At 41.1% G+C, this 27,872-nt stretch overlaps 3 protein-coding genes across 7 annotated transcripts; all 3 read left to right on the forward strand.

The window, feature by feature from the left end:
- The first annotated feature begins 424 nt into the window (after window positions 1–424).
- On the forward strand, window positions 425–10,703 carry pou6f1 (POU class 6 homeobox 1). Of its 2 annotated transcripts, none has more exons than XM_026368736.1 (11): window positions 425–898; window positions 1,946–2,034; window positions 3,015–3,198; window positions 4,500–4,636; window positions 5,262–5,487; window positions 6,155–6,408; window positions 6,509–6,637; window positions 6,973–7,206; window positions 7,339–7,474; window positions 7,558–7,726; window positions 8,395–10,703. In XM_026368736.1, the coding sequence occupies exons 2-11, from the start codon at window positions 1,981–1,983 to the stop codon at window positions 8,738–8,740; spliced, it is 1,869 nt and encodes a 622-aa protein (XP_026224521.1). In that variant the 5' UTR covers window positions 425–898; window positions 1,946–1,980; the 3' UTR covers window positions 8,741–10,703. The 2 variants fall into 2 exon arrangements, with proteins under 2 accessions (XP_026224521.1, XP_026224522.1); XM_026368737.1 differs by lacking the exon at window positions 425–898 and adding an exon at window positions 2,563–2,642.
- Window positions 10,704–11,461: 758 nt separating this feature from the next.
- Window positions 11,462–19,869, forward strand: tfcp2 (transcription factor CP2). Of its 2 annotated transcripts, XM_026368514.1 has the most exons (16): window positions 11,462–11,795; window positions 12,100–12,301; window positions 13,466–13,617; window positions 13,878–13,954; window positions 14,072–14,177; window positions 14,463–14,569; window positions 14,777–14,929; window positions 15,039–15,149; window positions 15,825–15,913; window positions 16,076–16,124; window positions 16,316–16,409; window positions 16,744–16,834; window positions 16,936–17,042; window positions 18,172–18,314; window positions 18,455–18,506; window positions 18,645–19,869. In XM_026368514.1, the coding sequence occupies exons 2-16, from the start codon at window positions 12,180–12,182 to the stop codon at window positions 18,680–18,682; spliced, it is 1,491 nt and encodes a 496-aa protein (XP_026224299.1). In that variant the 5' UTR covers window positions 11,462–11,795; window positions 12,100–12,179; the 3' UTR covers window positions 18,683–19,869. The 2 variants fall into 2 exon arrangements, with proteins under 2 accessions (XP_026224299.1, XP_026224298.1); XM_026368513.1 differs by having other exon boundaries at window positions 13,878–14,177.
- Window positions 19,870–20,260: 391 nt separating this feature from the next.
- On the forward strand, window positions 20,261–27,461 carry csrnp2 (cysteine-serine-rich nuclear protein 2). Of its 3 annotated transcripts, none has more exons than XM_026368358.1 (5): window positions 20,261–20,969; window positions 22,682–22,887; window positions 22,984–23,246; window positions 23,736–24,032; window positions 25,586–27,461. In XM_026368358.1, exons 2-5 carry the CDS (start codon window positions 22,695–22,697, stop codon window positions 26,552–26,554), a joined length of 1,722 nt encoding a protein of 573 aa, XP_026224143.1. In that variant the 5' UTR covers window positions 20,261–20,969; window positions 22,682–22,694; the 3' UTR covers window positions 26,555–27,461. The 3 variants fall into 3 exon arrangements, with proteins under 3 accessions (XP_026224143.1, XP_026224144.1, XP_026224145.1); XM_026368359.1 differs by having other exon boundaries at window positions 22,682–22,854; XM_026368360.1 differs by lacking the exon at window positions 20,261–20,969 and having other exon boundaries at window positions 22,560–22,854.
- Window positions 27,462–27,872: the final 411 nt, after the last annotated feature.

Genomic DNA, 27,872 nt, shown 5'->3' on the forward strand with positions numbered 1-27,872 from the left:
TTAAAGATTTGTAAATAATTTCAGTCTGTTTTTATTTAGATTTTGCAAAGTGCCCAAACTTTTTTAGAATTGGGGTTGACCCCTTCTTTATTTCATTAAAAACAAAAGTAACAAAACGTACTGTAGGTACATTTATAATGTATTATATAAATTATTATGTTGTGAAGTGTTCAATACAGCCACAATTAGTACATCATTTTTAATAGTTAAATATATATTTTTACAGTCAGAAATACACAAAGATCCACATTTTCAAACAATTTAACCAAACACAAAAACACAGTTGGTGGGACAGTGGGCGACTACAGTCAGAGCTGGTCAGGCAGCCATGAATATGGCTGTGTGGCAGCAGACAGAAGTGTTATTTAAGCTTATGCCAATTCATTGAAATAAACAGGTCATTTTTAACTCAACATCCAGCTAAACGAGGAAGCGGATCGTGTTTTGTCCACTATTCCTCTGTTCCACTTCTCCACCGCTGCTGAGCTGTCATGGGAGGCGCGGCCCCTTTAAGAGAACCATGGCACCTCTCAAGTCGAGGCAGACATTTTTCAATGCAAGATTTTTTTCTTGCATAAATTATGTTCATGACGTAGTGCAATAGGCCAATTTTGTGGCAATTTTTGCCGACTTTCCTGCTCTAATAGGATTTTGTGAGACACCTCAAGGATTCCTGGTTGTCTGAAGTGTTGCAGAAAGGGCATCGTCATTAAATATTAAGAGAGAGGAGATCCTAACATTGCAACCCTCCTTATCAATGCAAATGCCTCTTTTGTGTGCAGTCACAGCGCCTGTCTGGGAGCTGAGATGAATTTTTAATTATGTGTGACTGAAACAAACTGTGACAAGGACCTTTTATAAGAGCGGGGGATTACAGAAAATAAGCTGCCTTTCCGCGGTAAGTTGCACACAACACTCGGACTGTATTGTAGCCTGCTGGTCGCGCACTGCAGCGAAATGGCGAAAGGAAATGAGTTTGGGTTAATATGCAATGTTCGTAATTAGCATAATTTATATATTTATGATAAAGAGAGGGAAATACATAATATTCGGTCTCTAGGCACGGGTCGACGTGATTCGTGTCGCCCGCACTCGGCGGCTCCGGCTTGTCGTCCGAAGTGGCCGACGCCGTGACACTTTTATTGGACAGGATGGGGGTGGGGAGCCCCCATCAACAACACCCGCTGAAGTTTGGGACACATCCTCATTTGTAACGGGCCACTGCAGCGGGAGACGCGTCCTCTTCAGCGTCGTTGCGATGTGAGATGAATTAGTGAGCACTTCGCGATCAGCGCCTCTCAACCCCGGGTTCTTTTTGTGCAGCTTTAGTGCAACACACTGTGGCCTGTTTATAGGCCCCTCCAAATAGTCTGGTAGCCTGCAATGACAGAAATAGCCACGAATAAAGAGCAGCCCTCTCTGCAGGGTGGTTCGCATTTGGCCCTTACATACACTTACTGTGGGCTCGCAGCAGTAACTATGATGATACTTTATATTTTTTAAATACTTACATGGCTGCAAAGGAGATGTGGAGAGAAGGGTTAAAGGGCGACTTCACCACTTTTCAACTTATGTCCTATGGTATAGTTTGAGGGAACAGGCCTACATGTAAATTACTGGTAATAAACTAACCCTCTCCCACCCCTGACACCCAGAGGGTGTCATCAGTTTACACATTTCACTTGGGAGGTTTTCTCCTCATTGCTGTCACTTTAGATGTTGTAGTCTTTTGCTCCTCCAGATGACATCGTCTGAACTGAAAACTCCTCCAGATGATGCCATCCGCTAGAAGCAGAGAGATTTAATGTGAGGAAGGCGAAGGAAGGTTTAATACCCTTCATATTGTATGTACTCCACAAACAAGTTGAAAACTGGAAAAGTCACCCTTTCAGTCAACGCCAGCGAAATCTTTCCCAGTTTGTTTATTCAGAGTTTGTTCGCTCAGAATGCCAGGAAGACAGTGTGGTGGTGCAGCGAGCCATGAATTCCCAGGATCTCCCTGCCAAAGGCGCCCCACTTACTGTCAATGAGCAGGTAAGAGTCACCTGTCTTGTAATAATCTTCCCTTCCCAGTGTGGCCACACTGAGCTTAGCCAGACCCTGATAACTTGTGCTGTCTTTAAGTTCTTTTGCTGCTCTTTGCTCGTGTCATTCACCACGTGCAACATACCATATCATAGTGGAACGATTACCTTCCACACCACACAGCAATTCATTGAGATCAGGGCCCACTTCTGTTGTTTTGTCGCCTAATAATACCTGCTGCTCTATGCTTGGCAGGGTAATCGGTCTTTAAACTGCCATGCTTAATAATTACTTGTGTTTTTTTCCTCTCTCTAGTAACATTGTGTGTAGACATAGTCAGCAAAGAATAAAAGCAATGCTTTTCACGGATGCATGGAGGCGAGCCTGAAGAAAGCATTGCTTGAGCTGCTTGTTGGCTGATGCTCTTATCATTGTTTTGGTGTACTCATGCTCTTTTCATTAGTGTCTCTTTCTGTTGTGGTTGTTTTGTTTTGGGTCATTGTGTCCTAACGTGCTCGGCTTCTCTGTTCTCCTTAGCCATTCACTGTCTGACTGCAGAAGTCTTTTTTCAGCCATTTAAATCCTGCACTTTGAAATTCCCTGCCAAAGACAACCAGGTATGCATCCTCCTCTCTCTTCCTGCATTGTCTCTCTGCACCTTGTCCTCCAGCCCAGGTTGTCTTGCTGCTTCTCCTGTAGGTCCTTCATTATTGCATACTGTCAATCACTGGCTAAGTCAAAAACAGACGTACTACATGTAGCTAAAGGGGGAATTGATAGTGGAAAAATAAAAATGTAGTTACTACTGCTACTGTTGTGAGCCTTGAGGCGTCTAATGAAGCGAGACCTTTATATTAATATTTATTATTATTTAATATTTCTTATTCATTTGGCTTGCAAAGTTATAATAAAACACTGAGAAAAGACGTTAGAAGAATTGGAAGCTGGTTTCATTTGAGTTTCAGCTTCTACTCCCGATGGCTCTGCAGGTCATTGTGATGTCTGGCCATGAGACTATTCGTGTGCTCGAGGTAGAGGTTGATGCGCCGCTGCCACCGTCGGATGTGAAGAACGATGGCAAAGCTGAGGATGGAGCGGCTCATCCGGCAGAGCACCTGGAGGCCGGCAGGACCCAGGACAGTGCTGCTGTGCCCCAGAGCACCGAGGGAGTAGGTAAGTCATGACCTATTAATTATACAGTATGTTCATGACATACGGGCCCTTCCAAAAGTATTGGGACGGCAGGGCCTAATTATTTGTAGTTGCTTCTCACCGAAGACATTTAGGTGTGAAATCTAACGATGAATATGAGAGTTCAAAGAATTTCGTCTTTTATTTGATCATATTTACATTTTAATGTATTAAAATTAAAGGTATTGAGAAAACACAGCTGTTTCATTTAGTGTTGCAATGTTAGCATGTTTAATTAGCAAATAAACTAGAGGCTAAAATTTAAGTTTCTTACATTTGTTCTACTGGATAAGTAAATACAGACATGTGGTAGCGTCACTTTGTCCTGTATAGAACAGTTTGTTTATTATATCGTTAATATCGTTTATATCCTATATCGGACAGTTTGTGTCTGTGTCGTGGATTTTGTTATTTCGATCGATCCTCCTTCACTCACTTCACTCCAAGAACCTTGAAAACCAACTACTACTGAAGCTTAATCATCACTTCACTGAGTGGAAATCCAAACATGCGGACACAGTTTATTGTAAAGTGAGCCCTCTGTTGTTTGCTGCCATTTGGAGGACAACTCAATATACACTGGAAAAGTTTAATTGTTCAAAAATGTATTCTTTATGTTGTTTTTATTTATTTCATTCATCAATATTATTTTATTATTTGTAATGTCTGCATTATCATTTAACTGTTGTGTTTACATAGTTTCTAAGAAAATAACTAAATAAATCAGACATTACAATGAAACAGTTACTCAGTACTTGAGTAGTCTTTTCACCGAATACTTTTTTACTCTTACTTGAGTAATATTTTGAATGACTTCTTTTTACTTCTACTTGAGTAATATTATTTTGAACCCTACCCACCTCTGCTGACAACATTGTGAGCTGTGAAGAAACCCATCAGTGACGTCATCAACAACGTCCACAGAGCAGTGGAAAGAGTTTTTCTTACTTCAACTCCATCTATTCCAGTACTTTTGCCTACTTAAAATTTGGGTGATCTGATACAAACAGTGCTATGTTCTATGTTGTTTAGTATATCTAGTTGTAAATATCAGGAAATAAAAGCTATCTTACATTTAAGCTTTTATTTTCTTCAGTCTGAATTCAATTTAGTCTCATATTCATGTTTGCAGCTTAGATCTAAGTGTCTTCAGTGTACAGCACTACTGGATCGGTCTTGTCATTCCAGTACTTTGGGAGGGGACTGTAGTTGTACTGAAATGTTAACAACAGCTAGGAAAACCACTTCAGATGTCAGTAAAAACCAACCCTGTGCTCCTGCAGCGCTGGGTGAGCAGCAGGTGGTGTCTGTAGAGGCTCCAGCCCCTGCGGTCCAAACGCTGACTCCCGCTGTTCCCATTAGTGTGTCCCTGCCGCAGGCCCAGGCCGCCATGCCCATCACTGTACAAGGCTGTCCACAGGTATGAGTGTGAAATTACACAATGAGTACACTTTTCACTGTTAATTATCAGAGAAACGCTGTTTTACTTGATAATTTGGTTTTCAAATGAACACGGGCTTGGGGGACATTGATCTCGAAAAGCATAGAAGATGCCTGTTAATGCCATGGGGCAAATATCCCAATTTCCATTCCCCCACATATTATTTCTTGTCCGATAATCATGTGTCAGAGGGATTAATGTCCATTGTCACCCACAGGCTACTGTAGTGATTTGCTAAAGTCTCTGATTGTAGCATTTGACTGCAGTGCATTGTGAATGTGAAAAAATGGAACAAATTTCATCCCAAGGCTATGGAAATTGTTGGCACAACACTTCCAGTAGTTGGGGCAAAAAGCACTCCAATACATATCACTGCCACACCAAAAAACACAACACCTTACATGTGTAGCAACTCAGTGATGGAGTTGAGCAAGATGGAGTATTTAGGTGCAAATACAATGAAAGTTTGTTGATAATTAGTTCAGTGCATGTTCCCTTGTAAGAACATGTGAATGACAGAACAATATATTAAGGTAGCAACAATATCTGCTCTAAACCTTTATTTCTAAATGATTGAAACAGATCTGGTGTTATGCTACATTAGGTGCTAACTCAGGAAAGTCTGGCGACCTTGATGACCGGTATGATGGCCCAGACAGGATCACTGGGCCAGCCACTGCTCATACCCCTCAGTATGGCGGGATCCATCGGTGGCCAGGGCGGTCTGGCTGTTCTTACGCTCCCCACAACAAATGTGACTACACTCCCTGGCCTCGCCGCAGCGAATGCAGCTGGAAACCTACTCAAGCTGCCCTTTGCTGGCCTCCAAGGTAAAGCAAAATCTGCGTGTCCATGTGTGCACCCTGTTTGGTCTGTGTTGTTTGGATTGTATCATATATTATTTATCTATATCACATTTGACACAGAAGGTGAATCCCAATGACTTTAATTTACATTTAGTTATTTGGCAGAGACTTTCATCCAAAGTGTAAACCAGGATGAGAGAGTTCAGGTAGGCAGGTGCTGTTCAGTTGACAACTTTGTAGACAACAGTCAGGGCTTTGAACCTGATGCGGGCAGCTACAGGAAGCCAGTGCAGAAATCTGAGAAGTGATGTGTTGTTTTTGGATGATTAAAAATGAGACATGCTGCTGCATTTTAGATCATCTGGAGGGGTTTGGTGGTGCATGCTGGTAACCCCGTCACTAATACATTGCAGTAGTCAAGCCGAGATATGACCAGAGCCTGCACAATGAGTTGGGTTGTACAGTCCGAAAGGTAGGGTCTGATCTTTCTGATGTTACAAAGGGCAAATCTGAATGCCCTTAAGCCTTAGGATGAGAATAGCATTTAACAAAAAGCACCTCTGTACATCAGTAAAAGTAAGAGTGAGGCCATATTGTCACTAAAACATGACTTACCGTGACAAGTTATTTTTGCCCTCTGAACATAATTTCAAAATAATAACCCATTGCCTGCTCTGGAATTTTCCCTCAGCTGCGACAGTCCTGAACTCGGTCCAGCCCCATTTGCAGACAAATACTGTGTTTCAGCCCCAGGCAGCTTCAGTGCAGCAAGTCCAGGCCGCTGTGCAGCAGGTGACGTCTCAGCCGGCGCAGGTGACCAACGCACAGGTTACCGCTGCTCAAGTAGCAGCAGCCCAGGCGACCTCACCTACCACCACTGTCTCTCAGTCCAACATTTCTGTGGCAGCACTGCAGGCAGCTGGACTCTCTATCAATCCTGCTATTGTAAGAATGCCACTGCAGCGTTTTACCTTTTTACCTCTCTGCTGTTTTCACATTTGGCTCGTGAGTCATGTGTTTTTTGTTTCTGTTGTTTTCTACTCAGATCAGTGCTGCATCTTTGGGAGCACAACCCCAGTTCCTCAGTTCCCTGACTTCTACTCCCATCATCACCAGTGCTATGTCCAACATGGCTGGCATTACCAGCCAGATCATCACAAATGCACAGGGACAGGTGGGTGCCATAAAATACAGCTTGTAATTCCACTCTCTCCAAGGACAATCAGCAAGTTTTCATGTTGTGTTTTAGTTTTTTGGGAATCAAGATTAACATCGCCTAGCAAGTCTGCTACTTCAAGTCAGTGGAATAGGAGACAATATCTATGATCTATCTACTGATTTGTCCTTTCAGACTATTCTACTACATGAGCTGCTAATGACCTGCTAATAAGAGGAATCTCCAATATAGGATGTTGGTTGTATAAAAAGTGGGCTTCAGAAATGAAACATATCACAGAGGGCTACATCCAATTATTTGTATTTCTCTTACATTCAAACCTATATTTGCAGGTAATAGGAACCCTCCCCCTGTTAGTGAACCCAGCCTCTCTAGCTGGAGGGGCTGCGACTCCCACCCTTCCCCTCCAGGGTCTCCAGGTCCAGACTGTCTCCCCACAGCTTCTTGTCAACACACAGGGCCAGATCATCGCCACTGTAGGGAATGGACCTGCCACAGTGGCGACTTCTGCTGCAGTCCTGCCCAAAGCTGCTCCCCCTCCAACACTCAGCAAACCTAACATGCAGGTAGATGAAAGAAATCACTGCATTCAGTTGATTCAGATTTTGCAGATCAGTAACTATTCATGAAGATGCTTAAATTAAATGAAACACTGCCACTTTTAAATCTAAAACTATGATTCATTTGTTCCCTGCCAGGCCTCTGTGACATCTGTCAGTCAGTCACCAGTTGTCATCGCCCCACAGCCATCTGTACTGAAGACGGCCACCACACTCTCCTCCACGGTCCCCATCACCTGTGGAGACATAGCAAAAGTGGGCCAGCTTGTCAACAGTATGTATAACAGCTTCTCCTATCCAAACACAGATCCATTTTAAGTAGGGAGATATTTTTAACCAGACTCTTCACATTTGTAGAACCCCAGCAGGTAGTCAGCAGCGAGGAAGGCATTAATCTAGAGGAGATCCGAGAGTTTGCCAAGAACTTCAAGATCCGTCGGCTGTCCCTGGGGCTTACTCAGACACAAGTAGGACAGGCTCTGACTGCAACTGAGGGTCCGGCCTATAGCCAGTCTGCCATTTGCAGGTACTGTCGAAGCTATCTTTACTGGTGTTTGGTAGAAATACTGATTTATTCCTTTTCACAATGCATCAGCGATTCAGGAGTAATACAGTTCCACATTTTCTGCTGGTTTGCATGTTCACAACCTTTCAAATAAGGTCCAAATATGAAAACACTGTAGTTAGGGCACACATGCAGACATCTACTCATCTTCACTTATTGTGTCAGTGCAGTGGAGAGAATGACATACTGTAAAAGACTGAACTAATAAGGCCTTAAATTAATCAGTGTAGATGTGTTTCGATAACTTAACAATTGTGTTGAAATGCATTTTTATTGTTTTGCCTGTATTTTACAGTAGTTTTTATATTAAGTCACACTGATTTTTATGGTGTGTTGAGAAGACGGACACCACTCACATATGTGTTGATTAGTAAAGCTACAGTAAAGCTACAGTTGACACCTGAGCTTAGTACGTTAAGACCGGAAAATGTGGCTCCCTGTCCACAAGAATTTGCCCAGGGGTATATACTGTATTTTCAGGCCTGTCCATGTGGTTCATGATCTAAAAGTCCCTGCAGATCAGATTCATGTGAATTCACAGGGCTCAAACTAAGATAACAACAACATAGCAACATAATACAGTGTGCTGTTTCTTTTCTTTTTTTTTTTGTTCTTTTTTTGCACTGCAGATTTGAAAAGCTGGATATCACCCCCAAGAGTGCGCAGAAGCTGAAGCCAGTGTTGGAGAAGTGGCTGGCTGAAGCCGAGCACTGGAATCAGAAAGGCCAGCAGAATCTGATGGAGTTTGTTGGCGGTGAACCTTCCAAAAAACGCAAGCGGCGTACCAGCTTCACGCCGCAAGCGATAGAAGTTCTTAACTCCTACTTTGAGAAGAATGCACTGCCGACCGGCCAGGAGATTACAGAAATTGCCAGAGAGCTGAACTATGACCGAGAGGTTGTACGAGTGTGGTTCTGCAACCGGCGACAGACGCTGAAAAACACAAGCAAGATCAATGTCTTCCAGGTCCAGTAGTATCCCTCGTTCTGTGAGGGTCCACTGCTGATCTTTTGTCCTGAACATTGAATTGAACAACACGGTATTGTAAAAACAATTTCAATTCCATATTAAGGCTTAGAGAATAAGGACTTGAGAAAGTGAAGGAAGTGACACATGGTTGATGTTGTCCTAGAGATGGGTTGATGTGTTTTAAGACTCTACATTTGTACACTACTCCTACATGGTGGGTACTAAGTGAAACTGCATGGTTCTCTTATAATATACAGTTTTGTTAACATATTTAAAAAAAATGAACTTTTATACAAGTGTTTTTTATAGGCTGCTCCTGAATTTTGAATTCTATTAAGTGGGCCTGCATTTTAATAACCTAGTGACATTTGACACGACTGACATTACGCTGATATTTGAATGACATGCTGATGTTTTCAAACTATTAGCTGCTCATTTACTTTATATTTACATAGTATTTTTACTGCATGAGCAGCCTTGTGAACATAAATACGATTCTGACAAGCTAGAAGTAGGCTGCACTCTATAATCTTTATTTTCCTCAGAATTTGTTTAATGGACGTCAGACATCACTTTGCCCTCTGTGGACTCCCGACTGTGCCGGTGTTTTGGGACAATCGTCATTTTGATATTTGTGATGGATAATCACGCAGATGAGCTTAAAATGTGTAGTTGAAGATGGGCCATTTTATCAGGCAGCAGTAAAGTACGTCAGTGTCGGGCGTTCACAGAGACAGTTGTCATGGTCCATGGACAGCAGGTTCTTATGAAAATAAAGCTGTAGATCAGGCTGTTGCCTACAATGCCAATTTATTCGAGTTTTTTTAATACAAAGTTTGTTTCATCTGTGAGTTACTGATGTAAAAACACACACTGAATGTGTATGACACATGCGTGTATGGATTTGCCACAGTCTGTCCTGTTTTTACACTTAGTGTTTTATGTGTTTATCATACTCTGAGAGTATTGTGTGGTTTCTCATTGTTCACTGTTGTGACAGATCCGTTAATGGTTTGATGACGCTTCTGCGACATTTTTCATCTTGAGTTAGATAAAGTGTATTTGCATAAAAGAAGCTTAATTGGCCTGTTATGAAGTCAACTGAAACAACTGTGTTTTTCTTTCTTAGATAATCCTACTAAGTTTAATATCAATCAAATTGATTCATTGAACTGAAAAAAAGAATTTAGCCAACGAAGGGTTAACTTTTGTGGTTTAATGTGTTATGACTTTCAAACTGAAGGAGGTACAGGAGTGTTTGCATGTGCAGTATGAAGATATTTTATATAGGAACAATACTATGGCAGTTTTCTTTATCTTAATCTAATTCATCAAGAATTCTTTGCACTTTAGTATCAGCAGGGAAAGTTAAACAGTTGTGTACAGTGCAAGGTTTCATTTCAGTTGTTCTTGTCATTGTTTGTAAAAGAACTTCAACTCTGTGGGAAAAACTTTGTTTTACAAAATGTAGCAGTACGGGAAAATTGCAGTGGTCCACATGAAGTACAAAGTAACATCTACTATTGAAATTAATGTACTTTTTATACAGATGAAATGTAAAATACTGCAGATTAAATATAAAAGCTAACATGCATTAATCTTTAAAATATTGTCTTTAAGTTTCTGAATAATAGGGTAAATGTTACAGTTTATGTTCCACGACATAGGTGAGCAAGAGTAGGTCTACATTACATACCTAACCGTAAAATGAATTAATATTTTAAGGTCTTGCTTTACAACATTTCACCTTCATGTTTGTTAAGAGTTCTATGTTCAATGTTGGAAAACAATATATAAAACTGTTTAATATACTAAATCATCAATATAGAAAAGAAGAGCTAAATTAGAATAATAAGATATCAGCTATCAGCCATTTGACTTTACAAAGCACATAAAAAAATTCAGGTCTTAGCAAGATAAGGGAAAAATAAAAAGTTGGATGCTTTTTTGTCAGATAATTCTAATAAAAACCCCGTCTTTATTAATCGCTTGCTGTTGTGTGGTAATATATTATCAACCTTTGCATTGGCTGTAGTTAGGAGTCACCATTAACCTACATAGAAAATAAAGAATAAGGCCTAAAATATAATTTCCAATTTTCCTGTAGTCCCCAAGGAAAATGTTTTTTGACCCCCACATTGATCATTCATTATTTATGTCAAGAAGGTCGACCATCATTAGAGGCTAGGTTGGGTTAACAGTCAGGCAAAGGGGACAAACTCCCAGGCTCCTAAATGCACCATATTAACTCTATATCATTTTTGTCAATTGACTGCAAATCTGTCAGACGTCTGACACAACTGAAGAACAGTATCGACTATGACAGGTCCTCCATCCTTCATAGAGGGGTAGTTGTAAGAAACAATTGTTCTATTTCATACTGAACTCTTTTTTTTCAGTGTGCCAAAGAATTAATCAAAAAACCTGGAGAAAAGTAGTATTATTCTTTTCTAGAAGACAGAAAACTATTGTTTTCATTATCAAGATATCTAACAAATATTTTCTTTATTAATTGATTAGTTTTCTAAAACATATGGACATACCCAAGATTATTTAATTATTTTAATTTAATTTACGAGGAGTCCAAATAAACGAAGATGCCGAGTTTATCATAGAAGATAGAAAATAAATGGAAACTCAACTTCACGTCTTCTCCGCCATAAGCGATGGGTGGCGGTAATGAGCCCCGCTGTCCACGGTAAGCAGTGTCAAAATAAAAACACGAAGAAGAATACTAAGCGGAAATTAGTGCAGCTCCTTTTCCTGACGAGTCTAGATAAACAAACAAAAGCAAGACAGTAGGTATATTACAAATATTTAGGCGTTCTGGGTATTTTATGTGTTTCTGCTCATAAATATGGCTACCAAGACGAAATTTTACCGGTGAATTCGCTCTAACGGAGGCACAGAAAGGCTAGCATACTAGCTAGGATAGCTGGAAGGCTACGTAGCTAAGTGGTTAGCTCGACATGTTTATTTTAGTGTTGAGGCGAAGGAGCGCGACATGACGGCATGAAACTCTCGAAGCGTTAGCAAGTAGCGACTCTTTTTTCACTTAAAGGTAAGCGTCATCTTTTTAAAGGCTTTACCTCACTAAATTAAAATTAAAACATATTGTAATTAATTTCAAGTTGCTTGGATCCTATGAACGCATCATTTTTACAGTAGAACAGATAAGTCACAGTTAACTGTTGTATTAGTCACAATTACTACCTGGTACTGACAGTACTCAGGACACACACACTGCTAATCTGGTCTTTTTGTGGGTACGTCCCTCGATTAAACGCAGGTGTCGTCGTATTTTCTCGGGTTAAAAGTTGGAGTTAAAGTCGACGATGAAACATTTCATATTTCACTTTCTCCAGTAAATATCGGAAGGTCGTGGGTCACAGGTCTAAAACTTGGATTAAGTTTTAACCGGAACTGCAATCCGCACATCGTCACCATGGCGTGGGCTCTGAAGTTGCCTCTCACGGATGAAGTGATTGAATCCGGACTGGTTCAGGACTTTGATGCCAGTCTCTCGGGCATTGGCCAGGAACTCGGTGCTGGAGCATACAGCATGAGGTACAGTATGAGTTTTGGATAGGTTAGGTTTAATGTCTTCATTATCCTGTAGTAGTTGTTGTAACCAAAATATGTCATCAACCCCGTATTTAGTATTTGCAAATAGTAAAAATGTCCTGCACTGTCAAAGTGATGGCTCCCTCAGTTGGCACTTTCTGAGCTGTATTACCTGTTTATGCTGAAATGTCAGCAGTGTGTGTTTTCACTTGACCCACAGCTTATAATGCTGTGGTATTTATTACACCAACAATGATTATTAAATTTATGGAATAGTCGATTTACTAATTTACTAGTTTATTACTAGTATTTTAGTGGTTTGTATGATGTGTCAAAATGTCTGTGGTTTTGTTCTATCGTAGACTGCAGATCTATCCTCATGGGCTGTTCACCAGACAAACAAAGCATTTGTTGAGACATTTTTTTAATATTTATTTATAGACCAAGCTATTAGCATGTCCTTAAATTTTAGCATTTATATTCAAACTCCTCTCTCAATGTCAGTCGCACTATATGTTTTTGAACTCAGAGCTTAATTTTATGGACCAGGTTAGATATTTTTCATGAGCGTATTTGGTGTCTTTTTAACACCCCTGTTAAAATTGGCTTTATTTATGTGCAGTGCATCTAATTTTCTCTGGTTCGAGTCCATATCTATGTACAGTTTAAGCACATGTAAAGTATTGTGGTGAAAGAAGAAACGAGAATTTAAGAGTTTTCTTCATTGGAAAAAAAAAAAAAAAACCTATCTAGGTTTTGCTGACTATAGCACTTTGCTGGAGAAAGATTAATATCTTTTGTCACCCTTTCTGGTTGGCTAAGTGCTCGCTTATATGATACTATAGAAGCTGCAAAGTGCTAGTTTGTTCCTGAAATTCTTCTGTTGAGAAGAGCAATGAGACACTGACTGGATATTCTGGTATTTAGTGGTGTTGCACAAGTAGCCACCATTAATAAACTGCAGGAGTTGTCTGGTGATGGTAGGTAGTGTCTGACTTTCCCTATGATTTAGTTTTATAATATGCTTAAGAGTTACCAGTGCAACGGATACATATTTTTTTTCCCTTTTTTTTCTTGTAGACTTGTTCTAGACAGTGAAGTTATATCAGTGTGAGGTAATTGGTCACCGTTTACTAACAGAATTGCTTTTTTAAATCTTTTTTACAGCGATGTACTTGCCCTCCCCATCTTCAAGCAGGAGGAGTCCAACCTGCCTCCAGACACCGACAATAAGATCCTTCCCTTCCAGTATGTTCTGTGTGCAGCTACCTCACCAGCTGTTAAACTGCATGATGAAACGCTCACCTACCTCAACCAAGGTCAGCATCAGGACCCTAGTCACAGTGTGTTTTTCAACTTTGTGTAAATTTACTGAACTCTAAGAACACCGAAAATTACCTGAAAGCAAGCCATACCATCATTTGCATAATGACTCCTGTTGTTGCAGTAAATGAACAAGTATGTACATTTTGCAATATTATTTTTGGCATCACTTTCAGTATTAGATATCACGTATAGATATTGAGTGTTTCGCAAATTGAAGTACTGCGTGAAACACTATGTGGACTTGTCATTGCAGGGCAATCCTATGAAATTAGAATGCTTGACAATCGGAAAATTGGGGAACTTCCAGATATCACTGGTAAAATGGTTAAGGTAAGAGCAACCGTAGTTTGCAGTGTATTTGGTCATCATCAGTTCAATGTCTGCAAGGCTAAACTTAATGGAGTACATTTAGACCTCCGTTTAATGTTTTTTTTCACTGACTTTCAGAGCATTATTCGTGTGGTGTTTCATGACCGACGACTTCAGTACACAGAGCACCAGCAGCTAGAAGGCTGGCGCTGGAACAGGCCCGGAGATCGCATCCTTGACCTGGGTGAGCCCTGAGACAAAATGGCTGTACTGCTTTCCTGACTTCAGAAAGTTGTGGTTCTTATGTGTTACATATATTTGAATGTAAAGAATGTCTCTGTGCAATGTTGTACATACTGTATATCAACTAATCAGGGTTTTTTTTTTTTTACATGAAACCAGCTCAGGATATTGACTGTTCAACTTAAAGCACACAATGACATCACCACATACTCCAACATTGTTGGAGACGATGATGTGCATTAAGAACGCTTGTGATAACAGCTTGTTTTACATTGATCAATTTCAGATATTCCCATGTCAGTCGGCATAATCGACCCCAGGGCTAACCCTTCTCAGCTTAACACTGTGGAGTTCCTTTGGGACCCATCAAAAAGAACCTCAGTTTTTATCCAGGTAGCATGATGGTCAAAACTGCTGTTGTCCTGTATCATTTTTAAAGAGGCATTTTTATAGCACTAAGGTTATTAACATTTAGCGTTGTTTGTCAAAATGACAAGTAAACTAACAAAAACTTTTCCATGATTGATTGATTTATTGGTTTCACTGACCTACATTCTATGAAATCCAATAATTTATTTTATATTCTTGTCTTTTTTTAAGGTTCATTGTATCAGCACAGAATTCACCATGCGCAAGCACGGTGGAGAGAAGGGCGTGCCATTCCGCATCCAGATTGACACATTTAAAGAAAATGAGAATGGAGAGTACACAGAACACCTCCACTCTGCCTCCTGCCAGGTCAAAGTCTTCAAGGTAAGGGGCATGATAGAAAGAGTAAAAATGCAATCACAAACCTGGATGACTTGCAGTGCAAACATTTGTTATATTGGTGTCTGGTGGTGTTGTACATGACCTGTTTCAGCCCAAAGGTGCAGACAGAAAGCAGAAGACGGACAGGGAGAAAATGGAGAAGAGGGCACCACAGGAAAAAGAAAAGTACCAGCCTTCTTATGAAACCACTATCCTGACAGAGGTTAGCATGTTAATAGTATTAAATTAATGGCAATCAACTGCTGTCCATCGTATAGTCGATTAATCAATTTGTTGTTTGTCAAATTAAAAAGGAAGTACTTAAAACCACAGTTGTCCCGTGGAAGGGTTTTTTAGCACCAAGATGAGACCTCTAATGTTGGAAATCTCCTGACACTGATCATTTGGAAAAATGTTCTATCACTGTTGAATGTGACAGTCTGCCCACATGTACGAGTGGAGGTTTTTTTTTTTCAGAAAGCACATTAATCAGACAAGTTTAGTAATGGTACTGGTGACATTTGCCATTTTAATGTTTTATAATGATACTTACTGTTGTAGCTTATTGAATCTCAGAGTCACTGATCTGTGGTCCCAAATACATTTTCACAATCACACACTTTTCTCCCACATATGCAGTGAAATATTTTGATATTGTATAGCAACACTGCAGGATTAGCAGAGATGGATTAAACACAGTGAAATGCAGTTCAAAGAGGACTGGTTTGATCTTTTAGCCTTTATCAATCTGTCATAAAGTATAGTACAGAATAATATAATACAATGTAAGCTTTGCAAATCAACACTTGTTGATGTCACACATAATATTCTAAGGCAAAAACAAACAGCTTCTGAGGATATTTAGATTCCACAGTAACAAAAGTGTTGTTGTTTGCAGTGCTCTCCCTGGCCTGAGGCCACATATGTCAGTAACTCCCCAACTCCTGGCTTCAACAGCACACACAACAGCTTCCCAGTTGCGGAAGGGTATGAATGTTTCATGATTTCTGCCAATAGTTTGATGATTACTCCTGGTTACAGTTTGAATTTAAATGTATTATAGCCACAGTGGCTGTGTCTGTTTAGTGAGGATCACATGATGTTTAGAGTCATGTAGATAATGGATTAATTGTGGAAATTCATTTTTAGAAATGGATCACCAAACCACCAACCAGAGCCTGTTATACAGGTAGCCGATGTAAGTAGAAGAGCATTTTCCTTTTGCCTTTTTTGTGCTTGCCTGGCTACCTCAAGCCTCACTGAGGCACTGAGGCACAGTTGCTGTGCTGCTAAGTCTGTATTTTATAAGCTAACCATAAGCCGTTGTTTAAAAATTGTGCTGTGATTTGTTTTGAGCTGGGTTCTGACTTGTTTTTTCTTTTTCCTTAGAATTTATTACCCACAGCAACACCACAGGATGCACAACAGTGGCTTCACAGAAACCGCTTCTCACAGTTCTGTCGACTCTTCACCAGTTTCTCAGGTAAAATATAACTGTTGCGTGATACACAAAAAGCCACCTATTTCTTTTAGTGTAGTGTCACTTACAACTGCTGGTGCTGTTTAAAAGACGAAAGAGCCAGACAGGTAGCTGAAATAGAGAAACATTTGATTTGATTTGGGGTGGGGGGTTTAGTAATGAGTGAAAAATGACTCAGCCTTGAATAACATAAAGCATTCATATAAAATCTTAAGAGCAGAATCTTACATTAGAATCTGTCAAATATTTTGTTAGTTACAAACGTTGTGTAATGCAGGTTCAAATTTATAGGGAGAGTTGTTATGCTCTTTAGCAAGGTCTTGTTTCTGTGAACCAGGGGCAGATCTGATGAAGCTGACCAGGGAGGATGTTATTCAGATCTGTGGGCCAGCAGATGGTATAAGACTGTTCAATGCACTGAAGGGACGGTAAGTCTTTTATGAAACCCTGCCTGTAATATACTGTATATGCTAAGAAAAAACTTCATAATTTATGCACGTCTTGTTTTTTTCTATGTGGATGGTTACAGGGTGGTACGTCCGAGGCTGACCATCTATGTTTGCCAAGAATCTCAGCAGGCACGGGACCAGCAACCGAAACATGAAAATGGAGATGCTGCCGCCAACACTTTCTTTGGTCAGTCCATACTTTGTGGTTTACTGCTTTATTTTTGAAGGCAAATTTTTCCCATTCTTTCTTGTTGGAGGATTTCAGCCGCTCCTTGGATGTATTTTTCACTTCATAATGCTGCAGATATTTTCAAAGGGTAGAAGGTAGAAGGCACAGGAGCTGTGCTGCAATATAATGTTGTCACAGAGGATATGGTGTACTCAGTTTTCACTGATCAGCCTCAGTCCATTTCAAAAGAGTACAAGCATAGAAAAAATGGTGGCGTGTCTGGAACTGCACTGTTTACAATGTCCTGGTTTACTGTATAAATAGGTCATGAAACGTGATTGGATCATTACCAAAGTCACAAATATAAACAAACACATTATTTCTAAGCTAATAAAATACAGTCGTGATTTTTTTTATTAAACGCACCTATTAAACATAGTGATTGTGGAACTGGTTGAACCACCTTTGGTGAAAACCTTATGCACACGTTTCCTGGGACACTCCAGTCAGAGCTGGATGTGGGTTTTATGTCTCCACAGCAGTTATGTAGTTGATTTACTGTGGTATTTAGGATCATTGTCCTGCTGCATCACCCGACATCTACTGAGCTTCAGCTTGCAAACAGCCTCTCTGATATTATTCTATTGGAGACCTCGATAAATGTGTCTAAACTATGACATGCTTACCTTGCCTTTGCCCTGTACCTTGTAAGTCGCTTTGAATAAAACCATCTGATATTTTTTACTTTGGGGAAGATCAACTACATTTCATGATCAGTTTTCAAGATAAAATTAGAAACAGTGCCGTTTATTTTTCTTCCTACTGTATGTTTCTTTTCTCTTTTCATATAGAGTTTTAACTTGCATTTGTGGATGCACAGGTCACCCGTGTTAACTGACGATGTTTTGACGATGGCTTTAATGTGGTGTTACATGAGATCACAACCAGAAAACATTAGTTTTTGTTCTTCACCCTACAGAACTTCACTATAAGACTTTTTGCGGAGCAGGGTTGTTTCAAAGTGCATAGATGTATCTTTGCTATTGAAGCATTCAGCCACAGAAAACCTGACAGATGATTAGTAAGGAGACATTGTCCTGAATAACAGTTTAAGTATTTGTGTTTTTGTACCTCCTTTTTCCTGCAGTATATCATGCAATTTACCTTGAGGAGCTTACAGCTGCTGAGCTGACGGAGAAGATCGCTCAGCTCTTCAATATTTCACCCAGACAGATAAATCAGATTTTTAAACAGGGTCCTACTAGCATCCACGTGTTGGTCAGTGATGAGGTAAGATTGTCTTTTTTTCCCTTACTACTCATGTATCTACACTTGGTACAGACGATCCTATACCAGTGGGGGCTAGTTATTACATGTTTGTAAACAGCCTAAACTAATTTCTGTCCCAACATTTTGTCTTATTGTCACAGATGATTCAGAACTTCCAGGATGAAGTGTGTTTTGTTTTGGACACAATGAAAGGTATTTGAGAGTGACAGTGATAAATGATGACAAGTTGTCTTATTTCTATATTTAACATAGAGGCTTCATGGACTTTATCAATACAAGTGTATTTATAACAGCCTGTCCTGCTATACTTTATTCTCCTTTTCTTTTCAGATGACACAAATGACGGTTACCACATCATCTTGAAGTGAACACTGGGCAGGAGAACAGTGCAGCCTTGCTCTCTTCTTTTCGTCCCAAACCAGTCAGCCCCTCTAGCGCACACTCCTCGCTGTTCATGGAATATGTGGTGATGCCCAAGAAATTTCTTGAGGCTGACAAGAGGAAAATGCGACTGAAGCACCTGGCCCTCTCCTCACTAAACCTTATTGTCTTACTTTTCAGGGAGTAACTCTGTTACCACAGTAAAGTAACTTTCTCCTTCTTGTCCCGCCATTGTTTCCTTTGAATAGTTGTATTGTCCTAAGTCACATATGTGTGACTTGTGTGAGGTTAGTGGTACTACAGTTGCAGTCACTGTTTCCTAGGTGAACAGCTAGTGTGCCAAAGATCTGTGTTTCAATCCAACAGTGTAAAAACAACTGCCAAAAATAGGTTTAAAAAAGACAGACCGTTACATTGCTAGTACTTGTCTTTCAGTCTGCAGTGCAGCATGAGTTCTTGTCTTCATGCTAAGCTTCCTTACAGCACCCAGTTAAACCACCCTGGAAGAAACACGGTACATCTAACGCAGTCACACAGTCTCATCAAAGAACCACAAGACGCATCAAAATCAGCAGTCAGGACATTAAGGGAAACTAAGGGAATCCAGCTGTCTTCCAAAACATCTGCGATTCCTTTGAAAGCTAACAAGCTTAGTCTTTCACTGGTTTGAACTGTCATTTTTAAGAAACAAACGTGTTTTTCCCTCCCAAACACTGTTAGATTGCTATAGTTGCTGTAGAGTGCATATGACGAAAGATGAAAGAAGATGATGAAACGCTGTCTGTGTAAGTGATCACACCAGCAAACTGTCTCTGGCCCGTGTGCTTCTGGTCCCTATCAGCTTGTTAAACATTTCATTTATGTTCTTTTAATAGATCATTATTATAAATGTTTTCATAAGGAATCTTGTTACTTTGGCTGTTTTTTTTTTTTTAAGACATTTTTTTTTAAACAAATGTACATCTTTTCACCATTGTTTATGGATGTTTCCAAATACTAGCACATGTAGACTACAACATGACTGTTGGGCAGCTTCAGAGCTGCATGTGAAATGATGTGGTTAGTTTTATGTTCAGTCTAATGTACTGCTTACAAGAAATTGATAGCTTGACATATTACATATCTTTGCCCCATTTCATCAGCATTAATAAAATACCTATTCATGTATTGGTCATCATCTCTCCTCATAATCTTTGCAAAAATAAATAAAAATGTTTTTTAATTTAAGTGATAAATGAATTTATTGAGACATTGAACACACCACTCACCCTTTGTTGGACTGATGTGGAGGCAACTACAGACTGTCATTTAGTTGCCATGGAAACTGGAGGTTTTGACAAGACAGTAATATTAAACATGTCAAATAGTGTAAATCAAACTCAGACACGATGCAGGTTCTTGTTAAATAACATCAATGTCACATTTTTGCGCGACTATTTCTGCTCAATACGAACAAAGACAAAAAAAAAAAAAAAAAAAAAAATCCCCCTTCATTTCCCAGCATGCTCCGGTGCAGGGCATACATGTGATGTCACAATAAGTGTATATATACGGCTACAGGGAGAACCTCTTCCTCCATTGTTACGTTGTAACAAACGGGGCCGGGGAGAAACGGGGAGAAACGGGGAGAAACGCGTCTTCTCGTCACAAGCTGTGCAGGTTTTTGACACCGAAACGAAACGGGCCAATATCCGCGCTAATGCGAGAAGACAGCCGAGTAAACCCGGTCGACTGAACCCGCCCCGGTGAGGAAAAAAGGATAAACGAACACAGATGTCAGCGGATTTCTCCATTGCAACCATTTCAAGGCTGCTATCAGGGACACACGACATTTGGCTGTTAACATTATTCAGGTTGCAGCGAAAATGTGGGGAAATAAGTCGCAGCTAATGATATGACGCCCTTTCCCCCTGCTGCTGTCCTTTAGATAAGCTAGATAGGCATGCGACATTTAAAGAAAACCTGCAGGACGAACAGACAGCTCCTGTTTTCTTCGTGATCCTTCAGTGTGAGCATGAACAATGAGCATGAAGCCTAAATAGCCTCATCTAGTCTGATAGAAGTGTTGCAAATTGACAATCACGCTAGCTTTGAGCTAGATCATCCTGGGTTAGCATAGCTGCACGGTTGCAGGCTGGATACTCGTTTTCAGTGATATCGGTTTTGGCACAAAAAGGCATCTCCTAGGGCGTTGAAAGATTGATGTGCAGCTCTCACTGGGAAGAAAAACCACCTACGAGTCGGTTGGAATAAGGGTCCCTGGTTCTGCCTCAGGTAAGAGGGTTTAGTATTTCACTAACCGGGCTGTTTGCCATTGGATGTGTGTGTGTGTGTGTGTGTGTGTGTAAAAATGGGGAGAAGCTGGCATACTAGAAAGAAAGGGGGGGGGGCTTTGCCTGTCAGACTGATATCGTGCATTACCCCCCCCCCCCCCCCCCCCCCACACACACACACACACACACACACACACACAGTCTGGTCAGCTGCTGCATGTGCACAGTTAAACATCCACACTGTGTCCCAGAGGGTAAAGTGACAATAGTCTTTAAACACACCACTGTAGCCTGCCACAGTCTAACCTGGTCTTTACAGGAGCAGGATGGAGTGATTCTGGTTTTCATTAAAGAAAAAAGAGCTCAGCTCACTATGAAAATTCAGCCTATGCTCCATTTGGCCTATTTATACCCAGTTAGTCCACAATGGTTCAGATTGGTTCTGGAGTCACACCAGTACATGCATTGAACCTTTAAGGCTTGTGTACCTGTTCCTTACAGCCTCTTTCAGCTGTTACATTTAACCAAGAACCTCTTTCGCAACATAAATGTAAAAATCCACATTACAAATGAATGTCTGAGCTTTCTTTCCTCTAATGATTTTGCATCACGATCACAAACTACAGGATCCAACCCAGTTGACCGTTGGCACTGTTGCAGACACGAGGGCTCATGATTTTCTTTAGAGATAGTTCCTCAGGTTTAAGGGCTTTTAACACGAACAGTCGTTCTATCCTAGTAAAGTCACTACAGCAGTTGTTTCATTATTCACTGTCCACAGAGCAGCTTCAGGTTTGTCTCTACATGACATCATCTGTCTGCTTAGGACGAACTGCATTGTACCATATTATATAAATGTTACTCTGACACTGTATAAACCCGAGTAGATAATGGCTCATCTGGAGTGGACCCATTTTGGAATGACAATTTAATACAATGCTATCAGCATCATGTGACATCTTAACCTGGACCTGGTTTTAAAAATTGCCTAACACATGTAGAGTCACACCGTGAACTATTAGTTACCTTTAGAAGAGGTGTAGTTTTCATTTCATCTGGGTTTCTAATATGATAAGCTTACAGTTTTAGACTCTGGCACACTATGTGTGTGGAACCATGAGTCGTCATTTGTTTGGACTGTGTCTTGAATATACAAAAGTTGTGAGACTGTGTTGGACCACAGGACATAATCTAACACAACTCATTTATCCAGCTACTTCCATTCACCTTGTTTGACCTCTCCTGCTCGTGTGATTGACCAGCTCCAGCTCCAGATTCGCTTGTATCGATCCACACTGTGCGCTGTTTATAGCAGGATCGGGGGGGGGAACAAAGAGTGCAAAGCCATAGGGATCATTCGCTTCAAGGCTGTTCTCATAAGCCGTGCTTGTCTAGTTGCCATGGTGACATTTCTAGACTTGATCATTTCAAAGTAGGATTTCATGTGAGATGGGGGGGCACAGAGACGAAACGATAGCGCTGTGATACACATGAAAGGCACCAAACAGCTGATGACACCTTTTAGTTTTGCTGTTAGCGTTGACAATAGAGTTGACAGGAACAGTTGGATACAAATTATCCACTTCTGTGACTGACATCGTCCACTGTGCCTCTAATTAGTGAAAGGGTTTTGCAAAGTCCCACCAAAAATCCACTTTTTCTGCTGCTGCGTGTGTTGTTTGTGGCTCTATGTGTGCGCCTCTGTGCCCTCAGACACAGAGTTTCCATGGAGGCAGGTTCGTCCCTCGGCCTCAAAAGAAGATATGAAGAGGTGGACAATAGCTCTCCATTCTCTACACCGAAGGACTCTGACGATGACATCTCCAGCAGTGACAGCGCTGACAGCTGCGACAGCCTCAATCCACCTTCCAGCACTTCATTTACCCGTAAGGAACCACAGAAGACAGACATTAAAAAAGGCAATTTACTCTAAAACCCACTAAAACCAACAAATAACAAAAGTATTTAATCACTCATGTGTAACATGACATTCCAAATTTCCTCCCCCACCTCAGCCACCTCCATCCTCAGACACCACAAGCCGTCACCGGGGGGGAAACGGGTCCGTTTTGATGTGGTGACAGTGTATTACTTCCCCCGGCGGCAGGGCTTCACCAGCGTGCCCAGCCAAGGGGGCAGCTCGCTGGGCATGGCCCGTCACCACTCCTCCATCAGACACTACACGCTGGGCGAGTTTGCACGTGAACAGGAAACCAGCCACCGTCACACTTTACGCCAACACCTGCGCCAAGAGAAGCTCAATGCGCGCAAGATGAAGGTAAGTTCAGATTAGGGGCTTCTTCAATGGATTAAAGGGATTGATATAAGTAATATGAGGTTGGGTTCCAGAGGGGCCATTCGTTGTCTGGCAAAACATCATGTGCATCATGTTCCTGGACACCAGGAACTTAACCTAGATACTTTTTAGTGTCACATGCAGATGACGTTCCCATTGGTGAAAAGTACTTTTAGTTCTCCCGTTAATCATCTCACGACCCCTCAAAGGGCCCAACCCCCAGATTTGGAGCCACTGCACTAAAGACCAAAGTGTATCTGTTAGTTAAAGTATCAGTTCCATCATGATGAGGTACAAAATACACTATTTAACAGTAAAGAAGATATAAACAGTATTACTAAACTATTATACATGATTAATCTTCCACCATAGTCCAAAGGCAGCCTGTTTTTGTCATGTCAGTCATTAGGACGTTGATCAGTCAGTCTTGTTGTCCACAGCTCACACTTCTACACTTACTGTCTTCCACAGCTGACGAGGAACGGCACAGTGGAGTGCGCTCAGGCCGACCTGCTGACTCTAGACGATGTATCAGATGAGGATCTTGACGTGGACGGGGTGGAGGTGGACGACTGTTTCTTCCTTCAGCCACTGCCCACAAAGCGCCGCAGAGCCCTCCTGCGAGCGTCTGGCATCGCCCGCATAGATGCGCAGGAGAAAGCTGAGCTGAGAGCCATCCGCCTCTCGCGGGAGGAATGTGGATGTGACTGCCGCTTGTACTGCGACCCCCGCCACTGTGGCTGCAGCCAGGCTGGCATTAAGTGCCAGGTAAGGGTTGTTGGCTCGTGCAGAAAGATAAGAGCTGCTGTGCAGTTATGAGAGACTCGAATGAGTCAGCACGCACTGCTCGATTAATACCTGCGCTGTTTTCATCTGAAGTCATATGTGGAAACACTGATTTCCCCGTAGGCCTTTCCATGGAAGACAATTTTGATTTGTCATAGTAGAAAAAGCAGAGGTAGAAATAACTGATGGATGAATAACATTTAGCTGCATTGTTCATTCTGGCTCACTGTCCCACTGTTCTGGCCTATGTGCGACACATCCTTAACGTAATACTTGTCCCTATTGTGTAAAAAGATGAACTCACATTACTTAGTCATGTTAAAACATGTTTGCATTAAATGTTACTGCACTGCAGCGCTGCCAAGTTTACACACTACAAAAGTTTTAAAGAGGTTGCAGGGCCGAGTTTCTCATTAGCAGATTAGGGAGAATATTTTATAAGTGTAACATATTTATATTAGTATATTTTATAATGGTATGTCAAGAAGAAAATTCAACTTCTATGTCATGAAACTAACAATGTTGTAAATGAATTTAGTCCCTGTTCTGTATTATCCAGTTTTTACTCTTTTCACTATATGATATAGATAATAACCTTATTATTCATACCTCTGTTCATCTGCGTCTTCGTTGCCACACGGTTTCAATCAGATCCAGTATCTTGATGTTATTAATATTCTTACACCACATTTTATAATGCAATATTCATTTCCTCTAAATTGTAAAACTCTAGAACTGAATGCTCATTTTAGGCACACACACATACACACACCCACACACACAGAATATCAGTGTGAACACAGTACAGAGAATTTGCCAGGTGTGTTAAAGTATCTAAGTACATGTACTTTAATTTGAAGTTTTTCCGTTTTCTAGTACTTAAATAAAATATAAAAATATTGAATTTTGTACTTGAATCAAATCAAATTAAAATTCACAAGCTACCCTGGAGCCTGTAAAGTCATTCAGATTCTGATGATTAGATTAGAGTTTAAGGCTGTTACAATAAAATGCATTTTTACCAGCTGCTACATTAAAGTGCTGAACATATCAACAATTATAAATATTACTTTTCATTTCAGCTGCAAACATTTGGATAACCTACCCATTTTGTGAAAATGCCGCAATTTTACATTTAAAATCGCTGCACTGATACATCCATCATATCAACATGTGCAGTACAGTGTGTCTGTGTCCTTTACCTGCACAACACTTCCATCTTCCAAAAGCATTTCATATTTCATCAAAGTACGGACTTTTAGCTTTTATTTTCTGGTATTTACATCGAAAAATATTGAACAACATAGATCTTAGCATCTTGGTTTTAACCTTGAGTTTTACATGTAAAGATTGAATTAATTGTTAAAAGATAATCAACTTGAACGTCGGAGAGGTATGTATGGAAGAAAGCCATGTAAGAAAAGAGAAGAGAAGAGAAGAGAGGGGAAAAGCGCCCGGGAAAGAATTTACTCTCCTTTTCCTGCTGGTATAAAATAAAGGTGAAATTGAAATTGTTACCCTGCTTTCCTACACAGGTGGATCGAATGTCTTTCCCGTGCGGCTGTTCTAGGGACGGATGTGGCAATGTAGCGGGCCGTATCGAGTTCAACCCTCTACGTGTGAGAACTCACTACCTGCACACTATCATGAAGCTGGATCTGGAGAAAAGGAGGATGCTGGTACAAGGGACTGGAAACCAGTATGCCGAATCTGACCCGACGTCATCCCCTTCTTCCACTTGCCCCACTTCACCCGACATGTCCTCTGTCGCTGGCCTAGACTCTGAGCTAGATGAGAGCGAGGTGCAGACAGTAGTGGAGGTTCAGGATCTCCTGGCAGAGCAGGACGTACTTGAGCGAGAGAATGAGACAGCTGTGTTGCATCTGCAGAGTGCAGAGGAGCAGGAGAGGAGGGAGAGGGAGGAGGCTGAAGGGGAGACAGTGCAGCAGGAGCTGGCAACTGGAGGCCTCCCAGAGCAGCCTCTCTGCCTCCTGCCCGGTGCTTTGGGAGGAGAGCTGCCCGAGCAGGCAGAGGTGCCGGGTGTGGAGCAGGTCCTCCTGCAGGGTCCGTTCCCCACTGGGGCCACGGTGTTGTGCATCACTGATAACCAGGAGGAGAGCCCCTCAGATCTCCTCAAAGACTCCACTTCTCTGCTCTACTATCAGCTCAGCCCCATAGAGCCTGGAGCTTTTGAGCCCCTGCCCAGAGCAGAGGAGGCTGAACACGAGGAGCGCTTTGTGAGAGAACAAGATGCAGGAGGAAGCCAGTGTGCGGAGAAGACACAAGAAGAAGGAGGAGTGCAGCTGGAGAATGATAAGCCTGAGAAGATCAGCTGCAGGGAGGATCTGGGTAACACCTTGACCAACTCGAGTCTGTGCTCAGAGGTAGGTGCGGCACCAGTGAAGGAGAGCACCTCAAGTCATGAGCAGAGCCTCCCTAAAGAGCTGTGCCAAGGGGAGTCCTGCTTGGAGGAAGACGCGGCTCCACTCCCTCCTGAAGTTTAGTTTCAGCTTCTCTGCAGATAATTTGCACAATAGCTTAATCTAAGATGAATAGATTACATGTTTCACATTTATTACTGCTATCATCGAGAATGATCACAGTTTGCAATCTCTTGTAGTGACTGTCATTGAAATATGTGCAGAATGAACTTGAGCATTACAAGACATGATGGAGGGGAGATGCTGAAAGCACATACAGATCACTCCCCAGAAGTAATATGGATACAGTTACTGTACATGCCAACATTGTATGGAATTCTGTTGGGGGTTGTGGATGTGGCCTTAATGGGGAAAAATCTAAAAAGCTATTGGTTGATGGGAAATACAGCAAGTAGTGCTTTGTTCATTTCCAGCGCAGAACAACCTAAAACACAATGCGCGAATGCTGACACAAGCCTTTTATTTGGTGATGTATTAAGCTATCAACACTAAACACACATTGTTTCACAGCGCGCGAGAAGCTGGTGCATTTAGCTGCTTACCAGCTCACTTTCCATTACAGCAGTCTGTGCTGTAGTCAAACCAAAAGAAGGCCTCTGATAGTATCCTCCACTGAAAATAGACCTAATAGTAATCCTGGAAATACTTGTTTTTGTGTACTGTATATGCATTTGCAATGTGCAAGACCGAGCCGAGGTTGCTGCTTTTTTTTTTTCTGTCTCTCTTTCTTTAGTTTTTTTGTTTGTTTGTTTGTTTGTTTGTTTGTTTGTTTTTTTTTTACGTGTATGCACATTATGAACTGAGGGCAGCGGGTGTTGTGGCTCTGCTGCACCGAGACATGAAGGTAAACCAACACAGAGCAGCAGATTAGCACTGGCATCACCTGTCGCTGTTGCTCACCTTGGGCTGCTGGTGCGAATGCAGTCGATTTGTCAAAAAACAAACAAAAAAAAAAAACACAACAAAAAAATCTAAACAAAAAAAAAACAACAACTCTAGTTTACCTGTAGTTGCGATGCCTGTGATATTATTTCTTTTGAATAACGTGTCTTTTGTGGTTTAGATGCTGTTGGTTTTAAAGTCCTTGCAGTCTTTGTTTTCTTCAGTTTTTTTTTTTTATATTATTTTATGGAGTGAGAGATAACATTATTTCTTTCGTACTGTTACACTCTAATGCCATGTAGTCGGTCTCGTCACGTCATGAAAAAATGCCAGAATAGCTCTTCCTAGTGCTCCTTTAATGAATTGTTCTGTAAGAAAGAGATGATTCTGATTCGAGTCAAATTTCATATGAAGAAAATAGCATGAAAAAGCAAAGTAAAAAAAAAAAAAAAAGACAGCATGTGCTGTTGAAAGTAGTTATATGAGATTATGTGATGTT

This window comes from Anabas testudineus, chromosome 7 (assembly GCF_900324465.2).
Source record: "Anabas testudineus chromosome 7, fAnaTes1.2, whole genome shotgun sequence".
Lineage (NCBI taxonomy): Eukaryota > Metazoa > Chordata > Actinopteri > Anabantiformes > Anabantidae > Anabas > Anabas testudineus.

Bases quoted from the DNA above. Each gene is read 5' to 3' on its own strand.
- csrnp2 (XM_026368358.1), top strand. From the start codon at position 22,695: ATGGAGGCAGGTTCGTCCCTCGGCCTCAAAAGAAGATATGAAGAGGTG. The intron at 22,888-22,983 runs GCAATTTACTCT...CCCCCACCTCAG, and splicing joins GAAGACAGACATTAAAAAAG to CCACCTCCATCCTCAGACAC. The intron at 24,033-25,585 runs GTAAGGGTTGTT...TTTCCTACACAG, and splicing joins AGGCTGGCATTAAGTGCCAG to GTGGATCGAATGTCTTTCCC.
- pou6f1 (XM_026368736.1), top strand. From the start codon at position 1,981: ATGAATTCCCAGGATCTCCCTGCCAAAGGCGCCCCACTTACTGTCAAT. The intron at 3,199-4,499 runs GTAAGTCATGAC...GTGCTCCTGCAG, and splicing joins CCAGAGCACCGAGGGAGTAG to CGCTGGGTGAGCAGCAGGTG. The intron at 6,409-6,508 runs GTAAGAATGCCA...TTTTCTACTCAG, and splicing joins TCTCTATCAATCCTGCTATT to ATCAGTGCTGCATCTTTGGG.
- tfcp2 (XM_026368513.1), top strand. From the start codon at position 12,180: ATGGCGTGGGCTCTGAAGTTGCCTCTCACGGATGAAGTGATTGAATCC. The intron at 14,178-14,462 runs GTGAGCCCTGAG...GATCAATTTCAG, and splicing joins AGATCGCATCCTTGACCTGG to ATATTCCCATGTCAGTCGGC. The intron at 15,150-15,824 runs GTTAGCATGTTA...TGTTGTTTGCAG, and splicing joins AAACCACTATCCTGACAGAG to TGCTCTCCCTGGCCTGAGGC.